The 20,356-nt window shown below is 28.5% G+C and overlaps 2 protein-coding genes across 2 annotated transcripts; one reads left to right on the top strand and one right to left on the bottom strand.

Moving 5' to 3' along the window:
* Positions 1-531: 531 nt before the first annotated feature.
* LOC114190886 (uncharacterized) lies at positions 532-2,874 on the bottom strand. Its single transcript, XM_028079957.2, has 3 exons — positions 2,499-2,874; positions 1,308-1,537; positions 532-1,197 (listed from the first exon to the last, which is right to left on the bottom strand). Exons 1-3 carry the CDS (start codon positions 2,866-2,868, stop codon positions 919-921), a joined length of 879 nt encoding a protein of 292 aa, XP_027935758.1. The 5' UTR covers positions 2,869-2,874; the 3' UTR covers positions 532-918.
* Positions 2,875-11,685: 8,811 nt separating this feature from the next.
* Positions 11,686-13,754, top strand: LOC146884545 (uncharacterized). The gene is made up of 3 exons (XM_085675559.1): positions 11,686-12,516; positions 12,599-12,822; positions 13,607-13,754. The coding sequence occupies exons 1-3, from the start codon at positions 11,686-11,688 to the stop codon at positions 13,752-13,754; spliced, it is 1,203 nt and encodes a 400-aa protein (XP_085531685.1).
* Positions 13,755-20,356: the final 6,602 nt, after the last annotated feature.

The raw sequence follows: 20,356 nt of genomic DNA, 5'->3' as shown, positions 1-20,356 counted from the left end.
ATTTTTTATTTTCATCACAATCGATTCATATGTAATTAAATTCTCCAGTACAAATGAGGGTAAATTTTGAAATTTTAAAATTTTCAATTGAGTATTTAATGTTTTTTTATTAGAAAACATAATTATTCTTTTGTCTTGTATTTTTTTTATTTGTATACTTTATGTAATTTGAGATTTTGTGATTAATATAAAATTATATGTTCGCTGATGTAAAATTATAAATGAACTTTATTATTTTTATTTAAAACATGTTGAATAATAAAATTGGCATGCTTCCGAATATTCTGCCTTTTCACTTACAATAATTAAGAAATGGTCACTATTACTTCTATTGATAAAGGAAACAATGATAGTTTATTATCCAAAATTTTAAACAACACACAAAAATTTAATAAAATTTTCAAAGTTATGAAAGCCTTAAAAAGTAATTAAACCTCCATTAAATACGAGTTTCAGTTTTGATTAATTAAATACCATTTTTAATTTATAATATTTAGAAACTCCTCCTTGAAGGGAGAGATATGGAAGATATTCATCAAATACAGTGGACTTCATAATTGTAGGTATTTATTACAGCTTACAATTTTTGCAATCTTATTTAATAATACTTGCAAGTGGTATCTATTGTTGCAAAGCTGTCAGCGGGATCCAAAGAGACTATAAAAGAGTTAATGAAGTACATAAAGCACATATAATTATAAAATTTATTCTTTTTTTACTTTGTTTAGATTTCTCATTTGTAAAACTTATATAATTATTAAATTTTGATAACTTTTTTTTATAATATAATGTGTCATCTTTTAAGTAATTTTGGAAGATTGAAAATAAAAAAACAAAAAATCATTTAGAAATTATGAAAATTTAATAGTTAAAAAATATTTTTTAATAAATTTAAAATATAAGTTTATTATGGTTGGTTTACAGGGAGGAAAAAATAGGCAGGCCAGCTAAGCTGGCTCCAGCATCCACGAGAAAATTGTTGCCAGATACGTATTCAGAGGAATCATGAATTAAATAACGAGCCAAGGATGTTAATGCTGGATCAGAGGTACCAAAACTTCTCAAGGGTATCGTTTTCATGGCCACTTTATTCAACCAATCTTTTGCCATTAATTTTTCAGTGATTTCGGATCTGAAAATTCCAGGTGATATGGAATTCACTCTGATTTTGTCTGCCCCCAGTTCCAGTGCCATCACCTGTGTTCCAATGGAACATTCCCATTCAACAAATCAACCATAAATACAAAGTGAGATATGTAAAGAAATTGTTGATTTCTTTAATTAAGGTAAAAATCAAAATGGTTTACCTTTGTCAGCATATTGACACCTGCTTTAGAAGATGAATATGCAGATCCCCCAGGCACTTGACCGCGATTCAAACCAGAAACTGAAGCAATGTTGATGATTGATCCTTTCCTCTGAGCGTCACGCATGCGTTTACAGACGCATTTTGACACCAACCACGTCCCAGTGAGGTTCGTTCTCAATGTTTGCTTCCATTCCTCCTCAGACAATTCCAATGCTGGCTTCACAGTTCCTTCACACCACAACTTTTCACAATCAGTGTGTTACCGAGAAAGTAAGTGGACTTGTATGATAGCGCACATCTCAATTCTGCAAATCACTTGCTTCTCAAAATGAAAAATAGTATGCAGTAGACAGACATTAAGGTCATTCTCTTTCAACAATTTTCCTCTTACTGCCTTAAATTTTACTATCATAAATAATTAACTAACAAACTAATCTTAAAATATTTGCTGGTATACAATAAACATAAAAGATATATGAAAAAAATGAATCATAAACTAGGCGACAAAATTTAAAATTATTTTCAACCCAAAACCTAAAAAACAATAGATTTATATATATGTCTTTTACAAATTATTCATTTTATTTATTTTTATCTGGTCTTCAAGTCACATTCCTCTTCAACGATATTATTACCATGTCTATTCAAATTACATAAATAATCCTCAAAATATATAAACTCCTTCAAATTAGTTTCTGAATTCAAATAAAATAACTTACACTTAAAAAACTACTTGTGCAGTTCTATTATATTAAGAACCACGAGAATCGTAGTATCTAATTTACATTTGGAAAAGTCCAATGATCAGTACAATCTCAAAATTAGTCGAAAGCAATTCTCGAATTTACATTTGAAAACAACGTGAATTTCTCGAATTTCAATTCAACTGATCCTGCATTATTATTATTATTATTATTATTATTATTATTATTATTATTAGTTGCATATCATTCTAATATCATATTAAGGATTTCTGTAAATTTTTCTTATCTCTGTATTCAAATTCAGAAGATCAGTACAGTCTCAAAAAAGTCGAAGTCAATAGTTGAAAACTACGTCGATTTCTCGAATTTCAATTCAACCACTCCTGCATTACTATATACTCATTCATGGTATCATATTAAAGGTTTTCTGTAAATTTTTCTGATCTCCCTCCGAGTTGATATTTAAAATTCAGAAAATCAGTTACCTCTGACACCAGCGTTGTTGATCAGCGCATCGAGGTGGCCGAACGCGTCCCACGCCTTCTGCACCTGTCTATCGATGACAGCACCATCGGCGGCAACGTCTAGTTCCACGGAGACAGCGCGGAGGCTCCGGTCACCTTCTGCGAGATCCGACGACGACGGCATCCGGTTGATTTCGTCGCAGAGGGACTGGAGGCGGTCGACGCGGCGAGCCGCCAAGACGACGCGGCAGCCGGCGCGGGCAAGGTCGAGAGTAAAGTCGCGGCCGAGGCCGGAGGAAGCGCCGGTGACCATAACGACCTTTCCGGCAAGGGTGGTCCAGGGTTCAAGGGAGAGTTGGGCAGACATTGGAAGAATGAGTTTGTTGAGCATTGAGAATAAGAGATGAAAGGGTTTTATAGGGAAAAGGAAATGAAGAGTGAAGAAGTTGGGTTGGTGATAACAAACATGAAGAAGCATTAACCCTGCATTTCTTTCTGCATGAAGAGAAAATCAACCCATCCAAATACACTGTTAGATTAAACAAGAAGTGAAAGAAGAATAATAATAAGTGATTATGATGATATAATAAGAATATATTGTGATAATTATTATCAAAATGTTTTTTACTTAAATTAATTATTTTTAAATTAAAATAAATACCTTTATCAATTTTAAATAAATCTTAAATAGAACTAACAGGTTTATATTAATTTATTTAAAGGAATCTCTATTCTTATAATAAGGTTAGTGTTATAATCTCCAATTTTCCATCGCATTCATTCCATTTATTTAGCGCATGCCAGAAATCCGTTAAATCGATCCCTCCATCCAGATAGATCTCTTTGAATTTTTATTTTTATTTTACTTTTTTTTTAATATGTAAAATGTTTGAATTATTTTTTATTTTATTAAAAATAATTCACAATTGATCTATTTAATATAATTAATATCTAAAATTTATTTTTTATAATTTTAAAAGAAAAACATGTAATATTTTAAAATATATTCGGAAGTATTTTTAATAGTTGTATTTTGAATTTATGAGTGAAATTAAAAAATAATATAAAGATAGTAATTTATAAGTATGTAAAATTTATATTAGTATAAGATTAATAACAGTATTTTAAATTTTAAGGGTTGTAATTCGTAATTACTGATATTTAATTTAAATATTTAATATTTTGAAAATATTTTAAATTATAATTATTTTAATGCTGTATATATCTATTAATAATAACGAATTGTCTTATTTTTCTTCTGAATTATTAAAAATATTACGAATTCAATACGAATAGACATAAAAATAGTATCATTCGCCTGATTAAACTTTTAATTTATGGTAGGAGAATACGAATAAGATTGAGATGATGAGTAATTATGTGATTGATTTTATATAATAAAAATGTCTTATTAGTATATTTAGAGTGTTATTATTAGAATGCTGTGGACAATTTTATTTTTAAATTTATTTTTTAATAAATAACTGTTTATTTAAATTAAAATAATTATTTTATCCATTTTATCTTTTAAGAAACTCATATTTAAATTATTCATTTATTTAAATTAATTATTTTTAAATTAAAATAAATATCTTTAACATTTTTAAATAACTCTCAAATAGAACTAACAGGTTTATATTTATTTAAAGGAATCTCTATTCCTATAGTAAGATTAGTGTTATGATCGCCAATTTTCCATCGCATTCATTTCATTTAGCGCATGCCAGAAATTCGTTAAATCGATCCCTCCATCCAGGTAGATCTCAATTAATTTTTATTTTTATTTTTTACTTTTTTTTAACATGTAAAATGTTTGAATTATTTTTTATTTTATTAAAAATAATTAATAATTTATCTATTTAATATAATTAATATCTAAAATATATTTTTTATAATTTTAAAATAAAAACATGTAATATTTTAAAATAGGGTTAAATACGTTTTTTGTCCCTCAAGTTTCAGTAAAATTTGAAATTAGTCATTCTTTTAAACTTTTGACCAATTTAGTCCTTCATCTTTAAAAATGAGTGAATTTAGTCCTTTTAACCAGATTTTGTTAAGTTTATCTGACGTTTCAAACGCATTTTATGATAGTATTTGAATTATTTACACCGTTTGACACATTTTTGCTTCAATATTAACTCAAATATTATCATAAAATGTATTTTAAAATGTCAAACAAACTTAACAGAATTTGGTAAGAATGACTAAATTCATGCATTTCTAAATATGAAAGACTAAATTGGTATAAAATTTCAACTGAAGGACCAAAAACATATTTAACCCTTTAAAATATATTAGAAAGTATTTTTAATAGTTCTATTTTGAATTTATGAGTGAAATTAAAAAATAATATAAAGATAGTAATTTATAAGTATGTAAAATTTATATTAGTATAAGATTATTAGTGTATAGAGGGTAATAGAAGATAAAAATCAGAGATAGAAGTCATAATGCTTTATTGATCAACTCAATTGATACAAAGATAAAGACTTAGTTATATAGGGCTAAGCTCTGCAAAGAAAAAAAGGGGAAAACAAACCTTGGTAACAAACAACAGAAAACTAACTCAACTAACTCTAATAAAGATTAATAACAATATTTTAAATTTTAAGGATTGTAATTCGTAATTACATATATTTAATTTAAATATTTAATATTTTGAAAATATTATAAATTATAATTATTTTAATGCTGTATATATCTATTAATAATAACGAATTGTCTTATTTTTTATGAATTATTAAAAATATTACGAATTCAATCATTGATACACCGTATACATTCACTTACGTTTTCATTCTTTATAGGCTTAAATAGTAGTTTGGTCATAGTTTTCGTTCGGTTTTTTCAATGTGGTTCCACTTTTATTTTTATTTTTTTTTCAATTTGGTCTTAATATTGGTAAATTCTTTTCAATTTGGTCTTTTTCGCTAATACCATTAAAATAGTTAACGGATGTGAACAGTAACCGCCACGTGTCATTTTGTCATTTTTTTAATTTTTTTAATTTTTAATTTTATTTTTTTTATTTTTTTTTAATTTTTTTAATTTTTTAAAAAAAAATTATTTAAAAAAAAATGTACACGTGTCAAGCTCATATTATATCACGTGTCATTTTTTAATTCTTTTAATTTAATTTTTTTAATTAAAAAAAATCCATGTGTCAAGCTAATATCATGCCACATGTCAGAATCAGATTTTTGTATTCAATTTGGTCCTAATATTCGTTATTTGTTTTCAATTTAGTCATAATTTTTTTTTAATTTAGTATTTTTGTTTCTCTCCAAAGACAAAATATAATTTGTATATAAATATTATATGGATATTCTTATTAAAATATATATTTTTATTAAATATTTAAAATTTAAAATTAGAGTTGGTTTAAAATTAAATATTTTTAAATTCTTAAAATTTTAAATTAATGGTGTTATTGCTTTTTTTCATTTTAATTTTAAACTAACTCTAATTCTAAATTAAAAATATTTAACAAAAATATGCATTTTAATATATACAAATTAAATTTTATCTCAATTTGGAGAGGAACAAATATGTTAAATTAAAAAAAAAAAAATAGGACCAAATTGAAAACAATTAACGAATATTGGGACTAAATTGAATATAAAAAACTGACTCTGACATGTGGCATGATATTAGCTTGACACGTAGATTTTTTTTAAATTAAAAAATTAAATTTTAAAAAAATCAAAAAAAAATTAAAAATCACAAAAATGACACGTGGAATGATATGAGTTTGACATGTGTACATTTTTTTTAAATAACAAAAATTTTAAAAAATTTTAAAAAATTTTAAAAAATTTTAAAAAAATTTAAAAAAAATTTAAAAAAATCAAAAAAATTTTAAAAATGATAAAATGACACGTGGCGGTTACTGTTCACATCCGTTAACTATTTTAACGGTGTTAGCGAAAATGACCAAATTGAAAAAAATTTACCAATATTAAGACCAAATTAAAAAAAAAAAGTAGGACCACATTGAAAAAACAGAACGAAAACTAGGACCAAACTACTATTTAAGCTTTCTTTATATGAAGAGTTTGGTGTTCACTTAATTATGATAGGAGGCGGAGTTATGAAATATTAATTATGGGATACGAGATTATATAATAAACCTTATGATTTATATTAGGTTAAAATACTCCGTTGGTCCTCGTTTTTGTAGCAAAATTTCAATTTGGTCCTTGTATTTTTATTAGTCTCAATTAGGTCCTCATTTTTGTAAATTAGTATCAATTAGGTCATTTCCGTTAATAGAGAACTAACACCGTTAAGTAGGTGCCACGTGTCAGCTTCTCGTTTTTTTGAATTTTTTTAATTTTTTAAAATTTTTTTAAAATTTTTTTTAAAATTTTTATTTTTTTTTTAAATTTTTATTTTAAATTTTTATTTTAAATTTTTTAAAATAATATTTATGCCACGTGTCAAGTTTGTAGTGTGCCACGTGTCAAGTTTGTAGTGTGCCACGTGTCAATCTAATATGGTGACACGTGTCAAATTATTGTATGAATCTCAATTTGGTCATCATATTTGTTAATTTGATTTGATTCCAGTCCCAATTTTTTTTAAAATAATTTTAATTTCATGTGCTCCAAATTTAGAACAAATTTAATTTTTTTATAAATGTAATGATGATACTTTTATTACAAGTGATATTTCTATTACATATTTTTAACAACATTTAATTTATTTAAATTTATATTTTACATTAAACTTTATTTAAATTTTATTTTAAAATTATAAATATATAGATTAATAAATTTATATTCGAAATATTTGTATAATATTTAATATCAACAATATTTTAGAGTTGGCTTAAAAATAACAATTTTATAAATTCAAATGTAAAATTTTAAAATAATTTTATAAAAAAATTAAAATAAATATATTTAAAATTTTAATATTAAATATAATTAATATTATTAAAATATTTAATAAAAATATCAATTTTAATAAAAATAATCATAACATTATATAAAAGTAAAATTTGGTCTAAATTTGGAGTGCCTAAAATTGAAATTTTTTTAAAAAAATTGGGACTTAAATCAAATCAATTTAACAAATATGAGGACCAAATTGAGATTCATACATTGATTTGACACGTGTCACCATATTAGATTGACACGTGGCACACTACAGAAGTGACATGTGACATAAATATTTAAAAAAAAATTAAAAAAAAAAATTAAAAATTCAAAAAAAATTCAAAAAAAATTCAAAAAAAATCAAAAAAAAAATAAAAAAAAAAATTCAAAAAATTCAAAAAACGAGGAGCTAACACGTGGCACCTACTTAACGGTGTTAGTTATCTACTAACGGAAAGGACCTAATTGATACTAATTTACAAAAAATAGGACTTAATTGAGACTAATAAAAATACGAGAACCAAATTGAGATTCTGCAACAAAAACGAGGACCAACGAAGTATTTTAACCTTTATATTAAGATCATATAAGTGTGGATTATATAAGTATGGGATATGAGGATCATATAATAAAACTTATGTTTACCGAAAAAAAAACAATTTATCTCATTGAAAAATATAAATATTCAAGGAGACACTAAACGTAAAGGACAATATTTACGATGGTCAACGCCTAGATATTGTTGTTTTGTTGGAGCGATCCAAATCACAATTCATAGGAAGTATTGGTTGACAATACATAATTGATAAGAAAGTCATTTGAAACTCGATTTGAGATTTTTTTTTTTCAAATACAAATTTAGGCAATATACAAACTTAGATGAGTGCAAATTTAAGCGAATATATATGATAGTTAATAGCAAATCTAATTGTGAAATTTATAATTAAATTAGTTTAACTAATATTCAATTTTTTTAAAACTAAAAAAAATTATTAATATAAAAAATGGAAGTATAATTTAAATTAATAACAATAGTCAACTTTTAAAATTGAAATCAACGTCTTATATTTAATAATGATAAGAATAATACAAAAATCCTCCTTACTAAAAATAATGTAAAATCTTAGAAAATGACATTGTAAAATTGATAGTAGTTTAAAAATAGTGAGACTTGATTATTTTAATATTAAAAGGTTTTAGTACAAATAATTTTATTATAAACGAAATTCATTATTTTAAAACATATCATCTCTCTAGAAACCACTTTTCTAGAGTTCTTTGACTTCTATCTATAAGTTCTCACCTTCTGTTTATTTGTTTGAATATCAGATATCACTAGGGTGATCCTTTTGACGGGCTATTCCATTCTATCCAATCAGTTTCTTCAATCGTGTAAGTTAAACTTCTGCTCGTTTTCTTGTGGGTATTTTTTGGTCTAGCTTGCATGTGACGCTACTTTGATTTCATGTGACGTTTTAATCATCAATATGAGTCTTTGTTGGTCAGTGATCATAACGATAAGTCCTAATCGTTCTTTTGTTGTTCCTAGCTATAGATAGAGCTTCTTGTGGATCTAAAGGTGTTTTGGTGTTCCTTGAGTCTGTTGGGCTATTTAGGCTCGTTGAGCTATGTATGATTCTTTGGTATGAGGAATTCGGTGTGAGATTATGTTTTATGGATAAGTGTTGAGGATATGAGTATAAAAAGAATCAGTGGAATGAAATGGTTAAAGTTGAATTACATATTTGCTTTAAGTCTTAACTTCTAAGAAGTGTGATGGTTTAGGAGAGTGAAAGTGGAACTTAATGGAATGGAATGAGAAAAGTTTATGTGAATTGTTTGTTGCATAAGGGTTGTGCTTCTAAGGAAGAAGTGTAATTCTCACTAATAGGTTGTTATGCATTGGCTAGGGATATGTTTTGGTCAGAAGTTATCCTATATCGTTGTGGCCTAGGAGGTGAGAGTTTAAGGAGGTTCTTATGGCGGGATTAGGGGTGGGACCTCTAATTTGGCAATGTCATAAGTAACTTACCCTGCAAGAGGAAATTGATTCATGTTGGTTAGGCTAAGTGGAGTCAAGGCCTTTGCCACAATCCACTTTTATGAAAGGTGCACAACTTCTTATGTTTGAGTCAATGCATAAATCCAGATAATTGAGTCTAGAAAGTATGTAATTGTATGTTTGGTATTTCTTTTTAGGCTTTAAATACACATTTGGTCCCTATTTTTGTCAAAATTATTCAATCTGGTCCCTATTTTGGTTGTTTGTTCAATTTAGTCCTCGTTTTGGTAAAATTGCATTCAATTAAGTCCTTTTGGCAGACGGAGTTAAAATTTTTAACGGCACAGTGACACGGTGTAACTGTTTGGCCTACGTGTCAGTTTTCTGAATACATGCTGGCACAGTGTATCGTTAAAAATAAATTGGGGTGAAAAGTTAAATAAAGTAAAAAGTTAAAACAATAAAAAAATTAACAAATGGTAAGGTGAAAAACAAGGTAAACGTCGAGCACCCAAGTCTTAGGCAATCAAATGTGATTTTATTGCAGCGAAAAGTGATAACGAAAGGGGATTAATCATTTGAGTGAAGAGGGAACGAAGGAGATCGTGGAGAACATTCGAGAGATGGCCTAGGGTTAGTCAGAAAATTAGGGTTTTTGCGACTGGAGAGTTCATCAGTTAGGGTTCGCATTCAAGTTTGGAGCGTGATTGCGATTGAAGGTTCTCCGACATTGTGGTTGGAGAACGCGATTGGAGATTCGCATTCAAGTTTGGAGCGTCAACCAGGTGCAGGTTAGTACTATTGACTCGTCTTGGAGTTGTATTTTTCGTTTATGGTGGGTTTGCGTTGGGTTTGCGGTGGGTTTTATATCTTTGTGTTTGAGTGTTTAAAAAGTTGAACTTTTTGGGTTGATTTCTGTACTGCCTCTTAATTTGTGGTTGATTTGCAGTGGATTTTACAGCTTTATGGTTTATTGTGTATTGTATTGTCGCTTTCGATAGTGGGTAGGGTAATATTATATGTGTTCGGTGGTCCCCTTGTGTTCCCCTTTGTTTATTCATGTTTGAGGTGTGTGGTCCCCTGTTTAATTGATAGCATATATTTTTTTGTTTTTAGATGCGTGACGGGAGATTCAAGGTTGTGGTCCACCATGGTGGACATTTTGTTCAAAATGGTGGGCTTTTATATGTGGGTGGATTGATTGATCAGTGGTCATGTGACCTAGACACATGGGGGTATTTTGAGGTGTTAGACACACTTAAGTTAATGGGGTATTTAGAAGTTAAAGAATTATGGTATGCTGTAGATAGACGGTTGCAGTTGTTGTATGATGATAATGGGTCAATTAATATGGTAAATGTTGCTAAGCGTACTGGGGAAGTGCACTTGTCTGTGGTTCATATTGTGTCAGAAGCAATAGTTGTAGATGATGATATAGATGATAATTTGGAATATGCGATTGTTCAAGTTAATGCTGAGTTGGGACATGGTGGAGGTTTGAGTGAGGATGAAGGTGGAAATGGAGGTGAGGGTAAAGCTGGGAGGTGATGCTGAAGCTGATTTGGGAGCTGCAGTAGGTGAGGATGAAGGTGAAAATCTAGGTGACGATGAAGCTGATTTGGGAGCTGCAGTAGGTGAGGATGAAGGTGAAGTGGGAGGTGAGGCTGAAGATGAAAATCGAGGTGAGGATGAAGCAGATTTGGGAGGTGAGACTGAAGCTGAAGTGGGAGGTGAGGCTGAAGATGAAAATCGAGGTGAGGATGAAGCTGATTTGGGAGGTGAGGCTAAAGCTGAAGTGGGAGGTGCAACAGGTTTGGATGAAGGTGGAAATGGAGGTGAGGCTGAAGCTGAAGTGCGAGGTGCAGCAGGTTTGGATGAAGATGGAAATGGAGGTGAGGCTGAAGCTGAAGTGGGAGGTGCAGCAGGTTTGGATGAAGATGGAAATGGAGGTGAGGTTGAAGTTGATTTGGGAGGTCAGGCTGAAGGTAATTTGGGTGGTGCAGCAGGTTTGGATGAGGTGGATATTGAGGCAGAGGTTCACAATTGGGATGAATCTGATACTGAAGATGAGGAATTTGTTGATATTCCTGTGAATATAATGGGGGACAGCAATACTTCTGATAATGATGTGGGTTGTATTGCAGTTGAAGTGGGCATATGTTAAGAAGAGAATGAAAGTGACAGTCAACACAGGGGAAAGGTGCGTAAAGACATAGATAGAGGTCTTTCTGATGATCAGTGGGTGTCGGATGAATTATTGAGTGGTGCAGAATCTGATTGTGAATCAGAGGATAACAGTGGAGATGTTTTTGGGATGTTTGTGATGCCAAAATCCATGGCAGACCACAAGTGGGAAGTGGGAACATATTTCCTTGACAAGGAACACTTCAGAAATGTTGTTAGGACGTATGCAATTCATAGTGGAAGAAATATAAGATTTGTTAAGAATGATAAGCGTAGAATTAGGGTGAGATGTGTGGGGGCCCAAGGAAACTGCCCCTGGTTAGCTTATTGTGCTTTGTTGACTTCCCATCATAACTGGCAATTAAGGAAAGTTGTTGATGTTCACACTTGTAGTAGGGAATTTACCATTGATATAATCAATTCTAAGTGGTTGAGTGGGACTTTGGAGACAGACCTGAGAGAAAATCCAAGTATAAAAATCAATGAAATACGTAACAAGGCGGTAAGAAAATGGAATACTAGAGTGTCTTGGTCTATGGCTCGCAGGGCAAGAGCAATGGCAGCAGACCAAGTCCAAGGTTCATTTAAAGAACAGTTTAGGAGACTTTATGACTATGCAAATGAGTTGCTGAAATCCAATCCTGGGTCTACAATCAAACTGAAAGTGGAAGACGTGGAGGGACAAGCCACATTCAAGAGATTCTACACTTGTTTAAAAGCGTGTAAAGATAGTTTTGTGTCGTGTAGACCAATAATTGGGTTGGATGGCTGTTTTTTGAAAGGACGATATGGAGGTGAATTATTAACGGCTGTCGGTCGAGATGGTAATGACCAGATGCTGCCACTATGCTATGCGCTTGTTGAAGTAGAAAATAAAGAAACATGGACTTGGTTTATGGAGTTATTGATTGAAGACTTAGGTGGGCCAGAAGTATGTCAGTCCATCACTTTCATGTCAGACCAACAAAAGGTAAATTCCATTACTTAATTTATTAAAGTTTTGAAGTGTTTGAATTGTTGACTTATTCATTTCACATTCTGTTTTTTGACAGGGACTTATGCCTGCTATACAGGAGCTGTTACCTGGAGCAGAACAAAGATTCTGCATGCGCGATTTGTACGCCAATTTTAGGAAAAAATTTGGTGGGAAGAAATTGAAGAATTTAATGTGGCGGGCTGCTGTGAGTACATATCCCCAAGCTTGGGAAAGAGAAATGAGAAATATCAAAGAAGCCAATCTTGAGGCTTACAAATACCTCATAGCCATTCCACCAAGGTTTGTGTTTATCATCAATATGGACTCAATTATATGTTGGTTTATTTTCCACTTCTATTTGGCAGGTTGTGTTATAAAACAGAGACTCTATTCAACAGTTTAAACTTAAAACAGGGACCAAATTAAAGATTTTAAACTAAAAAAAGGGACCAAATTGAACATTTTAAACTTAAAATAGGGACCAAATTGAACATTTTAAACTTAAAATAGGGACCAAATTGCACATTTTAAACTATCGTATGAACTTAAAATAAGGACTTAAATTGCACATTACTAGACCCTGCTTCATTACAAACAAACACAACATTCACAAGTTACAACACTGCTTTTTTACATTCATAACTTCAACACCAACAAAACATCATCATCACCAACAAATCATCATCCTCAACTACAGACATTGAATCTTAAACATTATTGGCAGCATGACTACAAAGATTACAACAACAACAATAACTAATCGTAACAAAAATTGATTCGTTTTCTTCATAGCCCTCACAGAAATCTTCAGTTCTGAAATCTTCATCCTTTGCTGGGCTATAATACCATCTCTTTCATCACAAAATTCTTCATCACACCACTTGAAGTAGTTACACCACACATTATCACTGGAAGCAGCACTCTTGAACTTAGAACAACCCTAAAATTGTCTGCCATTATTCTTCAAAGTTCTTGCCACTCGAAGCACTGCAACTTCTCCACATTTGCAAATGGGGATTAAACCCATACCCTTGGAACCACGAATATGAGACCCACTGTAACTTTGTTGTCCCAACTGTTACAGCAAGAGGAGGAAGACGAGTGGTGACGAGACATACCTCTCAAACGCCAATTTCGAATCACACACTAGATGGAGTGAAACAGCTGGATTGGCCACAGTTTTGCTTCACACTTCTCAAACCCTAATTTCTTCCCCAAATCAATTTCCCTAAATTTTAAACTTCCAACGACCATATAAGTTTACTGTGCCAACGTCACTGACCAAAAACTGACACGTAGGCCAAACAGTTACACCGTGTCACTGTGTCGTTAAAATTTTAACTCCGTCTGCCAAAAGAACTTAATTGAATGCGATTTTACCAAAACGAGGACTAAATTGAACAAACAACCAAAATAGGGACCAGATTGAATAATTTTGACAAAAATAGGGACCAAATGTGTATTTAAGCCTTCTTTTTATAGATGTTTGAAATATGATATTTTATGATGTAATAAGTTTAACTGTTATATGATTATTTCTTTTATAAACTAGCTTACCCTTACACTCTATCTCTTGTTGTTCATCCTTCTTTTGCGATAATCGCCTATTTGATGAGAGCAGATGACGTTGCAGGTTTAGGGACACCTCTCGAAGATGAAGAACCATCAATTAGGTTTAGTTGGTTATAAATGATATATTTTTATAGTCCTATCTTACAAGATTGTATTAATATATTTTTATACAATGAATAATATGTTTTGAACAGTATGATAAAACATCGTAGTTCATTAATTTTAAGCTGCTGAAATTGGAATGTTACAAATAACACTCCACACAACAATTTAATTTTATAAAAAATCTTTATTTTAATTCTTTAAAATATTGATTAATTTTTATAGATAATTATATAATAAATAATAACACATATATTTATACTATTAATTTTAAATAAATAACTTTAACTTCTATTTAACATATATTCAAAATAATATAATTATATTTAAATATTTATTATAAATGTAATTTAATCAAAATATAGATTTATTTAGTATCTTCTATTGGAGCAAAATTATAATAGAAAAAGGTTTAACTTTTTAATTTTCCTACTTGAATAGAAATATATTTAAATTTTAATTGAAAAATATAAAGAAATATTATTTTTATTAATATTTTTCATAATTAATAAATATAAAACTTTTCTTCATAGTTTTTTTGTAAATGATTATTATATAATTATATAGATTTACATTTTATTATTTCTTATATAATTATCTATAAAAGAACCAGTTAATATTTCAAATAATGAAATATTTAATTATTAAAAAAATTAATTATATTATAAATAAACATTACTAACTTTGATAATTTTAATAAACTTGTAACATTATATCAAAATTACATATTTATTATTTTAAATATTGTTATCTAATTATAAGTAAAGTTTAAAATAATTATAACGTAATTACATTTAATTAAAATATATGTATTTTACTAAATAAAGTAAGATCTTTTTAGAAATGAATTTTTGTCATGTAAATTTCTAATCATTAAATATTTTCATATTATTTTTCTAACAATGAATTAATTATTGAATATTTATTGATAAAGGTTTCAGAAAAGATCGTAATACATGAAAATATATTTTAGAGAAGACGTTAATAGTTTATAGAATTAAGCATATTTATTATCAAATTAATCTCAAGAGTCAGACTTAAAAAAATTTAATTAGTAATTTGGTTTTAAGTGTTGATATTTATTTTGATTTTCTTATTTATTTTGTTTTCAATTGAGTCTTTATTTTTGTAGTACTTAATATGACTCCTTCCATTAAATTGATATAATATTGTCTCAGGATGTGTTACGTGTTAAAATCTAGGTATGTTATATGTCAAAATGCTACGTGTTAATATATGAATCATCTTTTATCTTATGATCCATTTGATTTTCACATGTAACACTTATAAATAAAAAATAACTCATATTTTAACACGTAAAAAACTAAGATTTTGACATTTGATATTTTTATATAATATTAACATCAACACAACAAAATGGTACATTGAGTTTTCTTTACACAAGTTTGTTGAGTTTTTTAAAACAAATAAATATTCAATTGAGTAACAAATAAATAAAAATCGAATTCAATGAGATATCTAAATATAAACCAAAATATTAATTAAACCATTTAAAATTTAAGATATAAATATATATTTAAATAGATTTTATGTAAAGGTATGTAATTAACGTAATCTATTTACTTCCTAAATTTGGTTCCTCTATGTTTCTATATTGACTTTTGGATGTAAAAGACTTGACGTGTCTCTCTTTCTTGATGTTACCTCTTTTGGTGCCTTTCATGTCAACAAGTTATCCCCTCTTTTTCTTTCTTTGAATTTCCATTTGTGGCTCATTTTTTTTCTCCCCAAAGTGTAAATCTTCTTTAGAAAAAATATATCCAAAAACTAAACCTTCCTAAATAAATTATGACATGACGGAAACCGAATTTTGAACCTAACTTTAGAGTTCTCTTGTTTTCAATTATTTATAAGAGATGAAAATATATATTTAAAATTTATAAGTAGTGAGTTTCTATTAATAAAAAACATTAAATATTATACATATTATCAAAATAAAAACTAAATTTTATAATATATTTATAATAGCTTTATAAATAATTAATTTCTAAAAGTATACTAATTGATAATTTAAAATATATTTTATCAGTATGTTATAAGTAAAATAGTGGTTGGTTCAAATTTAATTTAATCTCTTTTATTTTTTTAATTTACTTTAAAATTTAATAATCTTAACTTTTTAAAATGTAATTTATTATAAAATGATATTAATTCTCACATGGATTGAAACTAAAACATTATGGTTATCGATTTAATAAATTTTATTTTTATACTTTTTTTCTTTGAAGAATTTTTCATTAACGTTTGCCATAAAGTTTTTTTTTAATTAAAATTACCTCTTAGAACCTTGTTTTTGTTATGTAGAGTAAATTTCGTGTTATAGTTTAATTTATTTTATGCGGTATTCATGTCACTGAGTGAGTGTAATGATTTCATTTAGTGTCCAAATGTTTGGGTATAAGATTGTAAATAATCCTTAAAAAAGAGAAAAGAATACATATTTTTATTAAAAGTTGGTTATGTAGATAATTTCTTGGCATTTTTTTTTAATTTCTATAGTTAATTTTATTCTAACTTAATTGTTTTTTCTATTACTTATAACGGTACCATTTACGCACCCATATTCTCTCTGAAAAAAAAAAAACCTTGTAATCAAGGACCAAATTCTTGGTTTTTTTTTCTTTTTGTAAATAACAATTAATAAATAAAAATATAATTTATATTAATAAATATATAATATAATATATTTAGATAACATTATTAATATATATATATATATATATATATATTATTTTCCTAAGAAATAACATTCATATCATAATAAACTTAAATTATATTTATAAATATTTTTTGGATTTAATTTAAATGATTATTTATTATATAAAATAAATCTATATACAAATCTGAGTATGGCTACTATTTTGTTATATGATTATTCTTTAATTACATAAATAATTTGTACTTGTTACATGCATAAGATAAAAGTAAAAAGTTAGTATTAGTAATAATTACTTTAAAAAAATAAATAATTACTTTAAAAAATAATTTAAGCCTAAAATAGTTGAATTAAATTATCCATAACACAACATAAATTGCCATAAATAATGTAACACAATATTAGTTTACTCATATTACGTGTGATATTAATAGTATACCCTTTATACACAAAACATGGATGTTTTCTTTCTCTCTTATTATATGTATATTTTATTCTCTCATTAGAACAACTTCACAAAAATAGGTTTTGTAAATATATTATATTACAAACAATTTATTATTGTCCTATGATTTTTCATTTTTTATAATATTACAAAGTCTAATCAGGTAAACGAACATATTGAACCTTTAATCAGGTTCGGGATTAAGAACACAAAATTAGAGAATTAAACATTGTTTCCGTTAGATTTCATAATTTTTAGAATATTCAAAATTTCATGACGAAGAAAATATTTATATAATGATTAATTCTATTAACAAAAAATAATTAATCATTATAGTAATCAAGTTAGATAATAATTTTTTAAATTAAAAACTATTGATAACTAAAATAATTTATAAATTGATCTTTAAATTGGTTTTGAATTGATCTTTAAACTAATTATTAAGCTTAATAAGTCACTATTTAGGGACCAATTCTTTTACAATTTAAAAATCAATTTAGAAACTATTTTTGTTACCAATAATTTTTAGTTTATAAATTGACATTTAAATTAGTTATTATAATGACTAATTATTTTTTATTATTAAAGTTGTTTATTATTTAGAAATTTTCTTGTAGTAGATTAGCTCACCATTAGTTGAGCTAAAAATGAATCAGCTCAACCCAACTCACTTTTTGGTAAACGAAATTTTTTATAACTTAACCTAACATATCGCGATTTTTGAGTTAATATGTTAATTTATATTCTTTTAATTTATTTTATGTATTTATTACAATATAATCCATTATTTTATAGTAGTACAATCAAAATGTTAATCTATTTTACCAAACATTATTTTAAAAAGATAGCATTCAAAAGTAAAAATATCAACTTTCATAACTTGATAAACAAATAAATTAAGTATCCAATATTATTGAACAACATTCCAGTATTTAAAAATATAATTTGTCAATCCACATTATTGGAAGTAGTAAATAATTATAGTAAAAAAATTGTAAAAAATTTATGACAAACTAATAAAGGATTGTTGTTTGTGGATTGTGGGTCAATCCACTTTCATCTCGGCTCAAATTTATTTAACTCACGGATAAATTGAGTCGTGACCATCTTAACTCACATTTAAAAAAAACTAAATCTTTTCCAACTTAACTCGTGGTGAGTCAGATAGATTTACGAGTTAGATAATAATAATTTTGAAAACACATGAGTAGAGGTGTCAATTTGAGCAATGGTCCATTGGTGTCAACCCTAGCCCACTCTTTATTAAGACCCTTTTGAAGGCCCCCAAAATGAAGGGGACAAAAAAAACCCAACCCCCAAAGCTCCCTCTTAATGGGTTAGGGTCAAGCCTAAGGTGGGCTTGCCTACTAGAGTACTTATTTATTCTAAAAATAATATTTTGAGTCTGAGTCAAAGATTGAGTCGAGATTGGATGATCGAACTGGGTCGAGCCTGGCCAAACACCGAGACAAGCAATCTCGGACCAAAGGCTGAAACGGGTTGCCCCAAATCGATGGTAGAAATGAGTCAGAACAACTCGGGTAGACGATTGAGATAGGCTCGGTCGGGCTGACGGATGACCGGGTCAAGCAAATGGCGAAGATGGATGGAAACAGGCTGACGGACAAGAAGGGTTGACCCAAGCGGACAACAGAGAAATGTCAACCTAAGTGGACGACCGAGACAGCCAGCACATGCCAATAACCGAGATGGGTCGACTTATACCCATTGTTGAGACAGGTCGACTTGTATCGACGACCGAGACGCTCCAAACCGACCCGATGAGCGAGAGAGAGGACAACCTGAAGGTGGAGACAGATCGGGTTAAGCTGACGGCCGAGACGGGCCGACCCAGGTCGACGATCGAGACTGGGTGACCTGGGTGGGTCAACTGTCGAAAGAGGTTGTTGGGCTGACAAAAGAGACTGGTAGACCTGGGTCGAAGGTCAAAACGAGCTAACATCTGAGATAGGCCAATGCAGGCTGATGACCAAAATAGACCAATGTCTGAAACAGGTCAACCTGGGTTGATGGCCTATACAAGCTGGTATGGGGCTATATATAAACTAGATTAGATATGGCAAATAAACTCGTCCCCGTGGGTATTGTCCGAACTCGTCCCCGTTTTGACGGGGAATCCCTGTATTGACTGGGTATGGGTATGGGGAATCCTCGATTTTTTCAATTAGGTATGGGGATGGGGATGGGGATATACATATCCCCGCCATAATACCCGTCCCCGCCATATCTCTATTCTCGTTTAAATTATTAAAATATTCATAATTAATTAAGTAACTATATATATATATATATGTATATATATATATATGTATATACTTTCCATTTTTTATTTCTTTTAATTATTTGGTTTGTTATGAAACTCATTCGCATCTCCAATATATTTTTTATCTTATCATAACCTTTATGTAATTATGTTAAAATGATGTATGTCAATAAAAAAAATTGTATTTCTAACATTTGAATATTTATATTATTTTTTCATATTTTTATTTATTGTATATTTTTCTTTCACATAAGAATGTTTAATACTCTCAATTTAAGTGTTTAATCTCATAAACATTTCATTTAATAGGTAATATAAAAAAAATTACTTATTATTATTATTAATTTTTGTTTCATTTGAAGAACTTTTTTGTTTCGCTAAAACAATTTTTGTTATTTCTCAAACATTGAGTATATATGTTGATATTTGAAAATTTTTCTTAGATCTCTAAGATATTTTTCATCTTATCATACCCTTAATTATACATTTGTTTTTCTTTGTGCAATTCCTTTCAATAGTCTCCAAATTGTTTATAAGACACACCTTTGTTAATTTTTTAATATTTTTATTTTTTATTTATTTTCATCATGTAAAATACTATTTTGATATATTTTATCTAATTATTTTTTAGGTTTAATTTGGTTCCTCTATTTGTTTTTGTCTCAATTTGGTCCCTTCCGTTAGTGGTACAGTAACACCGTTAAAGGGGATGCCACGTGTCAGTTTCTGGATTTTTTGAATTTTTTTATTATTT

This window comes from Vigna unguiculata, chromosome 7 (genome assembly GCF_037176805.1).
Source record: "Vigna unguiculata cultivar grain cowpea cultivar isolate G323 ecotype 2 chromosome 7, ASM3717680v1, whole genome shotgun sequence".
Taxonomy (NCBI): Eukaryota; Viridiplantae; Streptophyta; class Magnoliopsida; order Fabales; family Fabaceae; genus Vigna; species Vigna unguiculata.
The sequence above is the reverse complement of the archived record's forward strand: the minus strand, read 5'-3'. Positions and strand labels throughout refer to the sequence as shown.